Source organism: Phodopus roborovskii, unplaced genomic scaffold (genome assembly GCF_943737965.1).
Source record: "Phodopus roborovskii unplaced genomic scaffold, PHOROB, whole genome shotgun sequence".
NCBI classification, from domain to species: Eukaryota; Metazoa; Chordata; class Mammalia; order Rodentia; family Cricetidae; genus Phodopus; species Phodopus roborovskii.
The window spans coordinates 13,770,471-13,783,308 of record NW_026126563.1 but is presented as its reverse complement, the minus strand read 5'-3'; the positions used below and the strand labels follow the sequence as shown (position 1 = coordinate 13,783,308).

The following is a 12,838-nucleotide window of genomic DNA, read 5'->3' as shown; positions in this document are numbered from 1 at the left end:
AAAGGTGGCGAGCGGGTGACGAGCTCAGGGGAGACAGGCTGCCCTGCTGCAGCTGTGAAGAGGGCCCTCACCCTCCAGTGCTGCAGGGTGAGATGCTGGGCTCTGCCCTTACAAAGGTGGGAGTGGGTGGGGGTAACTCTAGAGAAGCGCCTTAATTGTGGAGTTAATTATCTTTTATGAGGAGTCTGTGCCTGGAGCCAAAAGGCTTCAGTTCCAGTCCGGGCTAAGCCACTACATGTGTGATCTTGCACAGATGATGTATGTAGCCTCCCAGTGCTCCGTTTGTGCACCAGCACTACCCATCACACTGCTGTGAGGACTCTGGAGGTGACACACGGGGCTTGTGAGTCAGTGAGTGCTCTTAGGTGCATGTGGACCCCTCTGGCTAGGGCTACTGCTCTGGGCAAGATGATTCTGTAAGATGCTAGCCTGCGCATGACCAGGAACCCCAAATAGTTGGTGTTCTATTGAAATGGTTAAGTAACTTCCAGGTGTAGTGGGCTCAGCACACCTATTGACTTGAAGTATTGACTTCCTGGAATCCAGAGTGCCCCTCCTTCCTTCCCTGCTCCTTTCAAGGGCCATGAACACTTGGCTTTTGTGTCAGGGACAGAATGTAGGAAGGATGGTCTTTGTGAAACCACATTGGGTCGTTTTGTTTGGCCTGTTGACTGGGTTTCTGTTGTGGAGGGCCATGGATTTGGAGGGAATGCGTGTTGATCTGGGGTTGGTTGACTGTCACCCTTTGCCAGTCAATCCCCTTGCTTTCCTTGGCTCATCCTTTGTTGTGGGAAATGCCATCTGATCACATTGTTGGGATGTTGTGCTCAGGACCTGCTTTGGTGTTGGGCTCTGCTTGAATTCCCTACTCAATTTCTGTTCAGCCTCCACCTCAGTAATCAGCTTTGCTTTTTAAACTAGAGTTACATTGGTAACCACCTGTCTGCTGGAAGGCCAGAGCTGCAGTTCTCAGCTAGAGTTTCTGGGTTTGATTAAAATCTTGACACTTCCCCATTTGGATAATTTCCTCCCCTGTGGCCTAAATATAGGACTTTCAGTGCGTTTACAAGGGGATGGTGCCACACACTCAAGCAGCTTGGGGAAGAAGAAGCTCTTGAGCTTGAGCTATATAGTTAGACTCTGTCCCTTGACTCAATGACAGGGTGTGGTGCCCGCCCCTACGCACGCACGCACGCACGCATGCACGCACGCACGCACGCACGCACGCACGCACTCCTGCATACCCCATGTCAGGGTTGGACATCTGTGTTTTTGTTACACATGTTGAGCAAACACTCTACCCTTAAGCTGCATCCATCCCTCTCTGCAAAGGGGCTCCAAGTGACCCAGGCTGGCTTCAAACGCTGCTTCTCCTAATTCCTGTTTCACGCGCGCGCGCGCACACACACACACACACACCCCGTGTGGTAGTTGAGGTTGCAGGCATGCCCTGCTACATCCAGAACACTGATCTTCATTTTACTCTAAAGGGTGAATTCAGAAGTAAGTTAGGTTGACTCTGGATCCCTTGACAATTGTGTGCCCTGGTCTGCTTGATAGGCTTCTCCCCTCCTTTCTCCTACCCCCATAATTTATGTTCTGGGAACCAAAGGACCCACGGACTCCGCTCCCTGTGTGTGCGTGGATTATCCTGTCACTTCTGTCTGGGGTGTAAGGCTTTCCACCAGGTTTCTTGGGATCCACCGTACTCCTTGGTTTCATGTTTTCCCTGTGGGATGGTACAAGCCAGTGTCCATGGCCTGCTGGGTCGTCTGTGCTGAGTCAGTGTGATGCAAAGGATGAGCTTACTGTGGGCAGAACATTGGACAGGGTGATGATTCACGTCACCCATCGTTTGCCTCAAGTTCCAAGCAGCCTTGTGACTGTCACATGTGGAATATGAGTGGCTCTTGACACAGCTTTTCATAAGGAGTTTTGACAAGTTAATGTTGCCTAAGTGATAGCCCTTAAAGGTAGCACATACAGTCCTTGCCTTCTCCTTAGCCCTCAAGAGCAGTGTCCATTCCTGTACTCACTTTAAGGTAGATTAGTGGTATTTATGGTTTTCTTCTTTGAGTGACTTTTGAAGTACCAGTACTTGTTAACCTAAATATACGTGGAAATATTCTTTTGGTAGTTTATCTAATTGTATTGTCCAAATGCCCCAAAACCAGTGCCTTGTAATCACTAACTTGCTGAGTGCTCTATTTCTCCTTGTACTGTGGATCTTACTGGGACCAGAGCCCTTTCCCAAATACGAGGCAGTCTGTGTCTTGTAAATATTGCTGATTTGGTAAAGCTATTTGGAGTATTAGGCCCGGTTGTCTTTTTAAAAATGTTGTTATTTAGTGTGCGTACTGGGAGAGCGGAAGTAGAGGTCAGATGGTGTGGAGTGGGGTTTCGGGAGGATCCTCTGGAAGGGAAGAAAGCACTCTTAAGCACTAAGCCATCTCAGCCCTATGGTTTGCTGGACAGCAACCCAGACTGACCTTGAACTCATGTTTTTTGTTTTTGATTTTTTTCTGTCTCAGCCTCACAAGTGCTAGGATTGCTGGTTTAAGACCCCTACCTCATACCTAGCTTGTTCTATCTTTATTAATATTTCTTGACATGTTTAACAAGAACCTTTGTTATGTCTTCATTTTTTAGGCATCATTGAAAGAAAGGTTTGCAGGATGAGTCACCTTTTCTTGCTAAAATCTGTTTTTCCATGTTGACTTACTGTAGGTGTTTTCACAATCCTGTATTTGGTATGGAGAGTGTGGAATTGCATTTGGAGATAAGAGGTACAACTGCAAATATTCTGGTCCACCAAAACCCTTGCCAAAGGATGGAAATGACCTGCTACAGGTAAGTGTGCTGCTTGGAGAGTGCCAGGCAGCCGGCCACGTGCAATGTCTCCTGTGATGGTGCTGGGGGGGAGACCAAAAGACTGGGTTTTGGTTTGTAAGATTTTTGTGTGCATGTGCACACACACCTTTACTTACAGGAGCCAGGAGTTAGAGGAGGGTGTTAGATCCCCTAGTACAGGAGGTACAGGTGGTTGTGAACTACCATGTGGGTGCTGGGAACTGGACTGAGTTCTCCACAGGGTCAGTGATCACTCTTAACTGCTGAGCTATGGCTCCAGCCCTGAAGCTTACATCTTATCCTAGGATCCAGTGTGTCCCCCATAATGCAGAGCCAGTCAAGCAGCTCCAGGCTTAATCTTCCAGGTGCTGACTCACTCATTAAGTCTCCTGGAGTTTCCCAGTAGTGATTGAGAGCTACGTTTACATCTGACCTTGGAACCTCGGATGCTGTTCTTCAGGAATAGTAAAATGTGCTAGAAGTTAGCTTGTTTGTTCTGTTCCTAGATTTCAAGACTTGCTTAGACTCTGCCACTAAAGAGGCTGGGGATTCTCTTCCTGTTTGGGTGATTTCTCTGTTCCTCTTTGAGCCTATGAATTCTGGCGGCCCCTCCCAGCCAGGAGTTTTTGTTAGCATGATTCTTAGGGCTGTCAGAAAATAATGTTGAGGAAAATCAAGCTGAAAAGACTGGCTTTGGAGGCTTAAATAATCCAGTGTGCCACTAGATTCTAAACACCTTTGTTTCTTTCATCAGAATTAGCACAAGTTTGTACTGTCTGGAGAGCAGTGAGTGGATGTAGCACCGTGGCTGAGCTTGAACAGGGCCAACTTGTAAAGCGAAGCAGTGAAATAAAGGGAAAAAAAGATAGAATTGTCTACAGCTTCTTGTGAATCCCCACTTTCTGGCCTTTGAAGAAGGTCTTCCAGAACCGTGTGAACAGAGTGAGGAAGTGCACTGTCCACACTGACTGCGCTCTCAGAACCTCTCTCTCCTCACAGGAGCTCTGTCCAGGATTATTCTTTGGCAATGTCAGTCTCTGCTGTGACGTTCAACAGCTCCAGACGCTGAAAAGCAACCTTCAGCTGCCCATGCAGTTTCTGTCCAGGTAGGCGGACCTGACCCCTGGCAAACACCCGATGGGCTTCTAGATGCACTGCCCTTGCGCGGGCGTACTTTTACAGACCAGCCATTTGTTCTGTTGGACTCAGAGAAGGCAGTCATGGCTGCCAGGAGGAAAAGGAAAGTCTCATGAGGCACTCAGTTCTCCTAGTTGCATTAGAGTGTGCCCGGGCCCCCAAGGGGGACTGCACAGGGACCTGTGGCCATTCAGAGTGGAAATTCTGTGCATGGTGGCAAGGGGTGTTTCCTGGTGTCCTGCTCAGGAGCCTGGTCCCTTCATGTGTGAGGTCCCCAGGTGGCTTCTCACTCGCTGCTGCCCTGCTTTACCTGCCGATCCTTTCTAAGCATTATTTCTTCATTGTGTGTGTATATATGTGCACCACATGTGTACACTGTATATACGTGGTGCCTATGCACAAGGAACTCAGAAGACAGGCTCGTGGGGATTGGCTCTTTCCTTCCACCGTGTGGGTCCTGGGGGTCAAGCTCAGGTCATCAAGCTTGGCAGCATCCCACTGACTCTTGCCTGCCATTCTTGCATCTCTCTGCTAAAACACTGTTAGCTAAAGCACTGTCAGTTCCTAAGTGAACCCTGGCTTATGTCCATGTTAAGCTTGTTCTAGTGTTGTTGGCAGTGCAAAAAGATTGTGTGATAGGTGTTCCCTAAGCCTATCTAGTAGTTTTCAAGTGTGCAAAAGGACACGTTGGTGTTCTCTAGAGCAGCAGATGTTGGACTCTGTAAATTACCCAGACTTTAGCACAGTGATGAAGAAGAATGGGGATGGGAAATAAGGAGGGGAAGATGCTTTCTGCAGAGACCACTGTAAGTGGTAAGACCCTACCCTGTTCCAGCTCCGGACACTGCTTCATAGGAGAAGTGGGCAGTGCAGAACAGAAAACCATTGCTCAGTTGTTCTCCTGGATATCATAGAACGTAATAATAGGTCAGAAATGAAGATGCCACTCAGCCCACTCCAGGCTCCTGAACATTGATGGAGCCAGGTCAGAGTCTGTACCACTCACTCGGTGAAAGCACGTTTATTTAGTATCTACTCCAGGTGATGGCTTATGGATATAAACATCTACTAGACTTCGGTTCCCCATGTTATCAGAGGGTCAAGCTCATATTACAAAGCAAGAGAAACAAACTAATGTGGAGTTGTATGCAGCTGTTGAAATTGATGATCATAGAGATTAAATGAAGGAGATTTGTAATTCAGTGGAAGCAGCACATCCCAGGACCATTCTTGTCAGAGTGGTACAGTTGTACCCTGTGATCCTTGTTACTGTGTACTATATTCTGGAACTTGAGCTACAACCATTAAAACAATCTCTTTAAAGTATTTGTTTTAAAATCCTTCTGGGGGGCGGGGGGGGGGGTGACTGGAGAGAGAGCTCAGAAGTTAACACACTGCTCATTGCTCATTCAGACCACTCTAGTGACAACCGCGGTCTGCAAAGAGCCAACTGCATCTCTGTGTCCCTTCTCTGGCCAGAGCCTGAGCACATCTTCCCCCTGTGTCCGCCTCTCTGTCACACCTGTAAGTGGGACTGGAGTAGATTTGATGGTAACCTCAGTTGCTCCTGTTCTAGAACTTCATGGAGCAGTGAGGTAACTGTGGACCCAAGGGGAGAGAGAACCCTTGTGCCACGTTAACAAGTCAACATTAGGAGCTTCACCTTTGAACCCAAAGGACAGCGGTCGGCTGTGGTCTTCATAGAGACCGAGTGCCGCTGCGGTGTGCACAGCAGGCCCTGCCAGGCCCCTTCTGCTTTTTAACTTTTCCTGTGCCAGGCTCTGACCCACGGCCTTACAAGGTGGCTCTTTGACATCTTCAGACCTCGCGAGGGGTCCTCCTGTGTTTTAGGAGGGTTAGGATGATCAGGTGTTTACAAGAAAGCCTCTGAGTAAAGTGAAGAAAGATACAAACCCTGCAGTGGTCCACACACACACACACACACACACACACACACACACACACACGTGCACACTGTTTATTCTCGTGATCAGAAATGTGACATCTTTGGAGTAAAGACAGGCATCTCTAAGTCACAAAGCACAGAGTTCAGAAAAGCTTTATTTCTTTTTCTTTTTGAGGTTACTTCTGAATAAACTAAATGGAATAGGAAGGCAATTTTAAAAGCTATTTCTTTGTTACTATAAGGTTCTACAAATTTGTGAGTCTAGGAGCTAGGGAGATGGCTCAGTGGTAAAGAACACTGGCTGCTCTTCCAGAGGACCTGGGTTCAATTCCCAGCACCCAATGGCAGCTCACGACTGTCTGTGACTCCAGGTCCAGGAGGTCTGAAATCCTCACACAGATGCACATGCAGGCAAAACATCAATGCACATGAAATAAAAATTAATAAAATAAGAATTTGTGGGTCTGGGTAAAAGAGGGTTAAAATTCCTGAGTCTGAGGGTTAAAATACCTGAGTTTACATGGTAACTTCAATAAATTTTAAATATTCTGTAAATATTTTACCTTTTATTTTTGTTGGTCTATCTAAAGTCATAAAACACATTTTACTTTTTCTTTAGATGTCCATCATGTTTTTATAACTTAATGACCCTGTTTTGTGAGCTAACATGTAGCGCTCACCAGAGTCAGTTTCTGAATGTGACAGTAACCGAAGATTATTTCGATCCTGAGACCCACGAGAATAAAACAAATGTAAAGGAATTGGAGTATTATATTGGACAGAGCTTTGCGAATGGTAAGTAAAAGGAGTTATTGTTCCTTTTTAAAAGTTGGCTTCAGGATACCGTGTTGGGTTATACACCTTTTGTTGTAATCCTGGCAACTGTGTGGAAAGTTGGTCATTGCTTTCTCTGTGTGTCCTGGGGCTTGAGCTACAGCCATTAAAACAACCTCTTTGAACTATTTGTTTTGAAGTTCTTCTCATTTGGGGGCTGGAGAAGATAGCTCAGCAGTTAAAGAGTATACACTGCTCTTTCAGAGGACTGTAGTTCAGTTCCACGCACCCATATCAGGTGGCTCATAACTAGAGTTATAACCTCCTTAACTCTGGCCCCCGGGGGGGACCTGTACTTCCATACAAATACCCACATACTAACATACTCACACATAATTAAAAATAACCAAAGGCTTGGAGCTGGAGAGATGGCTGCTCTTCAGGGGACCTAGGTTCAATTCTCAGCTTGTTTACTTGTGTGTATGTATTAACTGTCCCAACATTGATTCAGCCAGACATGACTGTTTTAACCTCAAGAGACAGAGTAAAAAGATAAAAATAGGTGGCAGCCGAGGATTTTGATTCTGAGGAAATCTATCATCAAAAGGAAAGTAAATGCTACAATGTGAGGCGCACCCACATCCAACATGAGGAGCTTTCCCCTAGGACACGAGGACCACCCCCTAGGACACGAGGAACACCCACATCCAACATGAGGGATGCTACGCAACAGTCACTAGAGATCCTAGAGTCATGAGGAAGAGATCCTTGCTAGAAGTTACTAAAATGGAAGAATTCTGTAAAGAATAAAGTGCGCTACAGAAAAGGAGTGAACAAATTAAACAATTGGATCTCAAAACAGAGTAGTCATTGAAGTGGGCTTAAAGATGGCAACGTAGACCAGGCTGAACAGATGTCTAAGAGCAGTCTGTCTGAAAGGCCACAGGGTTCACCTCCACCGTCCCTGGAAAGTAGACCTAGCCCTGGGAAGATAAAAGCTGCGGTCCCCTCACCTGCGCAGACCCCAGCTTGTAACACACACCAGTGTGGAAAGGAGCACAGATGTGGATGCAGACGTAAACTGGAGTGAAAGCAAGCGGGCCTAGAAGGAGCTGGAGGAGGAGAGCATGACGGGAAAGCAGAAGAGGGGCTGAGAGGGCATTACAAGGGAAGAGAATGCTATGTTTGGAATGTCTTAATGTTATGTGATGCCTGTGCATTTACAGTTCATACGTGCTAGGGCCAGTAAGGCCAGCAAAGTTGTTGTTAATTATAATGACCTACTTAAAAAGTGATCTGGCCAGATGTGGCCATATACACGTCTGCTCTTAGCTTGCAGGGCTGAGGCAAGAAGATGAAACGGAGGCCAACCAGGACTACATACGCTGAGTCTCTAGACACCGAAAGCAAACAGGGATTTTAGATTGCTTAATTGGAAAAGGGTCCCATTCACAAAAGTGACAAACAAAAATGGTAGGATGAAAGCCTCCAAAAGATGTGATGTAATAGAGAACATTCGGCCAGAAACAGAACTGAATGTGGAGAATTGATACACAACAGCTGTATCACTATAAATCATTAAGAGAAGGAGGGGTTGTTGATAAATGGGGCAGCAATACTGATATATTCACCTATAGTTCAGTATGTATGAAAAGTGTCCATTAAAAATACTTATCTTGGACACAAATAAACACAGGATTTGTTATGGCTTTAAGGCAAGAAAATATTTCTAGACAAGAGAATATAAAGGCAACCCCCCCCCCAAAGCATCCAGTGTCCAGAACAACCCTGGAATCGAGGGGCAGTGCATCACTCATCAGATTGGCACAAGTTACGTGTGTCAGTTCCAATAGATGGCCCCCGCTGCTGCTGCAAATGTTTGAGACCATTTGAAAAACCGTTTCATAGCACCCAGTAAAGCTGAAGATAAACACACCTTTACCTCAGAGATTCCGTGTGCCAAAGCCCTCCCCACAGAAACCATGAACACGTGAGCAGGGAGACCCCACAGAAACCATGAACACGTGTGAGCAGGGAGACCCTGCAGAAACCATGAACACGTGTGAGCAGGGAGACCCACAGAAACCATGAACATACGTGAGCAGGATGACCCTGCAGAAACCATGAACATACGTGAGCAGGATGACTCTACAGAAACCATGAGTGCGTGTATGCATGCAGAGACACTTCCCCTGCCTCACAGAAACCAAGAATATGTGTAAGCAGGTAGACTCTCCTTACAGAAACTGAAAATGGATATGAACAAGGAGACCTAGAAAAGAACACCATTGATGTAAAAAGTGGAAACATCTAGAAAATGAAAGACAAGGCCTATGCCAGGAGAAAATGTTTACAAAAGACAGACTGGTTAAGAACTGTTTCCTAGAACATACAAAGAACCGTTAAAAACTCTTTACAAGGGGCCTGGAGAGATGGCTAAGGGGTTAAGAGCACTGGCTGCTCTTCCAGAGGTCCTGAGTTCAAGTCCCAGCAACCACATGGTGGCTCACAACCCTCTTCTGGCCTGCAGACATATATGCAGACAGAACACTGTACACATAATAAGTCTTAAAAAAAAATTTACAAAAGGAAACAGTGTGGTTTAAAAAATGGTCAAAAAATGTGAGCAGATACTTCTCCAAAGAGGAGGTGAAAATGTATGAAAAGGCGTACAAGGACTTATGTCACCAGGGAGTTACAGCAGGGGGGGAGGGGGAGGGGGAGGGCTCGCCGTGGTGGGAGCCCTGTCCATCATGAGTGGGAACCTTAAGTACTACAAGCATCTTTGAAGATGGTTTGGCGGTGTCCTGTGAGACTGAATTTGTTCACTTGGGAGTTGTTGTTGTGGTCTTGCTTGTTTTTGAGACCCTCTGTATATGACGAAGGTTGACCATGACTCTTGATCCCCCTGCCTCCACCGTTCACGTGCCAGAATCAGAGCCTTCACCGACAAGCCTGGCTCAGAGCTGCTTTGTGGTTTTGTTTGTTTTTAAGGCTGTGCCCTAGGCTTAGCTTGCTTGTTTGGGTTACTCGGTGTCATTTTTTTTCTTTGCATCCTTACTGCCCTCACCTTAGGTGTAGTTTCAGAAACTATTACCTGCCACAGACGAATGTCTTGAAACAAAAGTGAGTGTGGTGGCACATGCCTGTAATCCTACACTCTAGGCCACTGGCTCCCAACTTTCCTAACCCTGCGACCCTTTAATATAGTCCCCATGTTGTGGTGACCCCAACCATTAAATCATTCCATTGCTACTTCATTAATGTAATTTTGCTACTGTTATAGGTTGTATTGTAAATGTCTGGACACTCCCCCCCCCAAGGGCTCTCAGTCCACAAGTTGAGAACCACTGCTCCAGAGGATGAGGCAGGGGGATTGAGAGCTCCAAACAGAACACGCCAGTCCTCACACAATTGAAAACTTCTTTCCTGCCAGGATAGAGCTAGAATGGAATAGATTCCACTTTCTGTGGAAGATGCCTGCCGTGCTGGCTAGCCAGTCTTCGTTGGGTGGGTAAAGCAGTGAATGTACAGGTGTCTCCTGGGAGTTTAGGGGAAGATGAGCCCCGGAAGTTTGTGCCAACTTGGGACCCATAAACTGTAAGTTCATTTGCACATGATCTCATCCCAAAAGCATTTTCCTCCTACTGCGCAGTCTCCTGCTGCAGAAGCTTCCAGAATGAGCACCCTCCCCTGACACTCAGGGCGCCCCTCTTTATCATGCGAGTGGACTTTTTGAAGCTGCTGGGGGAACAGTTTCCCGTTCTTCACGTACTTCCCTTGAAATCAGGCGTGCCATGCTGTGTAGTTTAATGGGTCAGTTTAGAGACAGTGTCTTTGCTCCTGTCTCAAAGTGTCCCAGGTCCTCATCACTGGCTGCCGTGTGTGGTCACACTGCATCTGTGCTCCAGAGGCCTTCAGTTAGATCTGGAGTGGAGACGTGAGGCAAATATAATGTCTGCACATTTTCCCTTGGGATTCCCTTTCTAGCCATGTACAATGCCTGCCGTGATGTGGAGGCCCCTGCCAGCAACGAGAAGGCCTTAGGGCTCCTGTGTGGAAAGGATGCCAGTGCCTGCAACGCTACCAACTGGATTGAGTACATGTTCGATAAAAACAATGGACAGGCGCCATTTACCATCACTCCCATTTTTTCAGGTAGGATGGCAGTTCTCAGGCTTACAGTTGTCAAGATTTTGCTTTAAAACCCAGGAATCAATCAGCTATAGAAAAATAAATTCAGAGAAATAAGTAGGACATTCATCCTACCTGGTTATAACCTGGGAAGGCTGGGTGAGAAAAGGAATTGCTTTTAGGGATTGATAATGTAACTGGAAGAGTGAGCCAGCGTGCATGTATGCATGTATGCGTGGGTGCATGTTTCCGTGGAAGCCAGACACACAGAGAAGCACTGGAAGATCAGGGCACAGGCCGTGCACAGGGTTGTTGATGTCACAGCATACTCTGAGGGGTGTGGTTTAGCTGAGAGTGCTTGCCTAGGAGCCTTTAGGCTTCAGCATAAAACCAGGGGTGGCGCTGGGGAGCTAGAGGTGGACAAACCAGAAGTTAGGGTTGTGCGCCGCAGCTGCATACATTCTAGGCCAGCTCGGCCTGTGTAAAACCCTGTCAGTGCCCACCCCATTCCACCTCTCCCCCACAAACCCAGGAGACAGCAACAAAGCATCATGGATGCTAACACAGCCCTTCTATTCTTAGTCTCCAGGTGTATCACACCGTGTTCCTGTGTGCTTTCCAAAACTTAGGACATGTTCTCCTGAGGTTCTAATTCGGCTTGATTTCTTCTTGCAGATCTTCCAATCCTTGGGATGAAACCCATGAGAAATGCCACCAAAGGCTGCAACGAGTCTGTAGATGAGGTCACAGGGCCATGTAGCTGCCAGGACTGCTCCATCGTCTGTGGCCCCAAGCCCCAGCCTCCACCGCCTCCCGTGCCCTGGAGGATTTGGGGCTTGGATGCCATGTATGTCATCATGTGGGTCACCTACATGGCATTTCTGTTTATATTTTTTGGAGGACTTTTGGCAGTGTGGTGCCACAGGTGAGTAGGTTGGTTTGTTTCTTCCTTCAAGACAAGAGCAAAATTGCCCAAGTTGCTGGCACCTTTAGCTCACTGTTGACATTAGTTAGTCCAAACACGAAGCAGATACCTACATGGATAGCATCCCTTGGTTGGCTTATGCCCTGCAGCTAACAGTCAAGTTTTGTTTAGATATTTAAACATTTGAATTTAGTTTTACTGATTTGTTCAAAATGATGTGTGATTTAAAGTATCTCGAAGTATGCCAGGCAGTCTTCATAAGCCATGTGTGGTCAAACTTCAGTCCTGTCTGTACTTGCATCTTGTTTTAAGGCAGTATATTTGTGTATGTTCATGTGTGTACACATGTGTGTATGCAAGGGTCAATTTTGTTGACCCTCTACTTTGTGTTTTGGAACAAGGTCTCTTGTGGCCTAGACTTACTAGTGACGGGGGCTGGCTGGCAGCAAGCCCCAGGGATTTGCCTGTCCCTGCCTCCTTCAGGAGTGTGCCACCATGCCTGGCATTTTACCTATGTTCTTGGGATCTAACTCAGGTCCTCATGATTCCATGGCAGGCACTTTGCAGACTAAACTATCTGCTTAACTCAAGACAGTACATTTTTAGCAATATTATTGTAAAATAATTTTAGACTCTCCAAAAGGCTGCAGAAATAGCAAAGTGTATGTGTATGTGTTCCAAGCTTCCTGTAACATTACAGCTTACAGGAACTTACAGGCAACGTTCAGAATCCAAAATAGCATTATCGTAATGTTCTTGGCTAAACCACAGACTTCTTCAGATCTCACCGGTGTGGGTGAGGTTGTGCCCACTGTTTGCTTCCAAGGCCCCTCAGCACACTCATTGTTTAGTTTTTATTAATTTTCTCCATTCCAGGACACTTGATAGGTATTGGTCCTGTCCATTGCCGGCCTGCAACACTTGCTTGGCATTGGGTTGAGGTTGTATGTGGAGCATCACAGATGTGGTCATGTGTCTCAGTACACCTTGGCAGGGATTCTTGTGTTCGTGGGTTTCATTGCTGGTGGGGTTTGCCTGGATTACACAGTTACAGTGGAGCTGATGGGTCTCTACTGTGCAGTTGTAACACCCCATTGGGTTGGAAGTTTCTT

At 46.7% G+C, this 12,838-nt stretch overlaps 1 protein-coding gene across 1 annotated transcript in view; it reads left to right on the top strand.

Moving 5' to 3' along the window:
• The window catches only part of Npc1 (NPC intracellular cholesterol transporter 1), a 45,978-nt gene that overhangs the window by 9,149 nt on the left and 23,991 nt on the right, over positions 1-12,838 (top strand). The window contains exons 2-6 of the mRNA XM_051202087.1: positions 2,728-2,850; positions 3,850-3,956; positions 6,513-6,688; positions 10,658-10,825; positions 11,477-11,726. Coding sequence (XP_051058044.1) covers positions 2,728-2,850; positions 3,850-3,956; positions 6,513-6,688; positions 10,658-10,825; positions 11,477-11,726 — 824 coding nt within the window. The remainder of the gene's footprint in view (positions 1-2,727; positions 2,851-3,849; positions 3,957-6,512; positions 6,689-10,657; positions 10,826-11,476; positions 11,727-12,838) is intronic.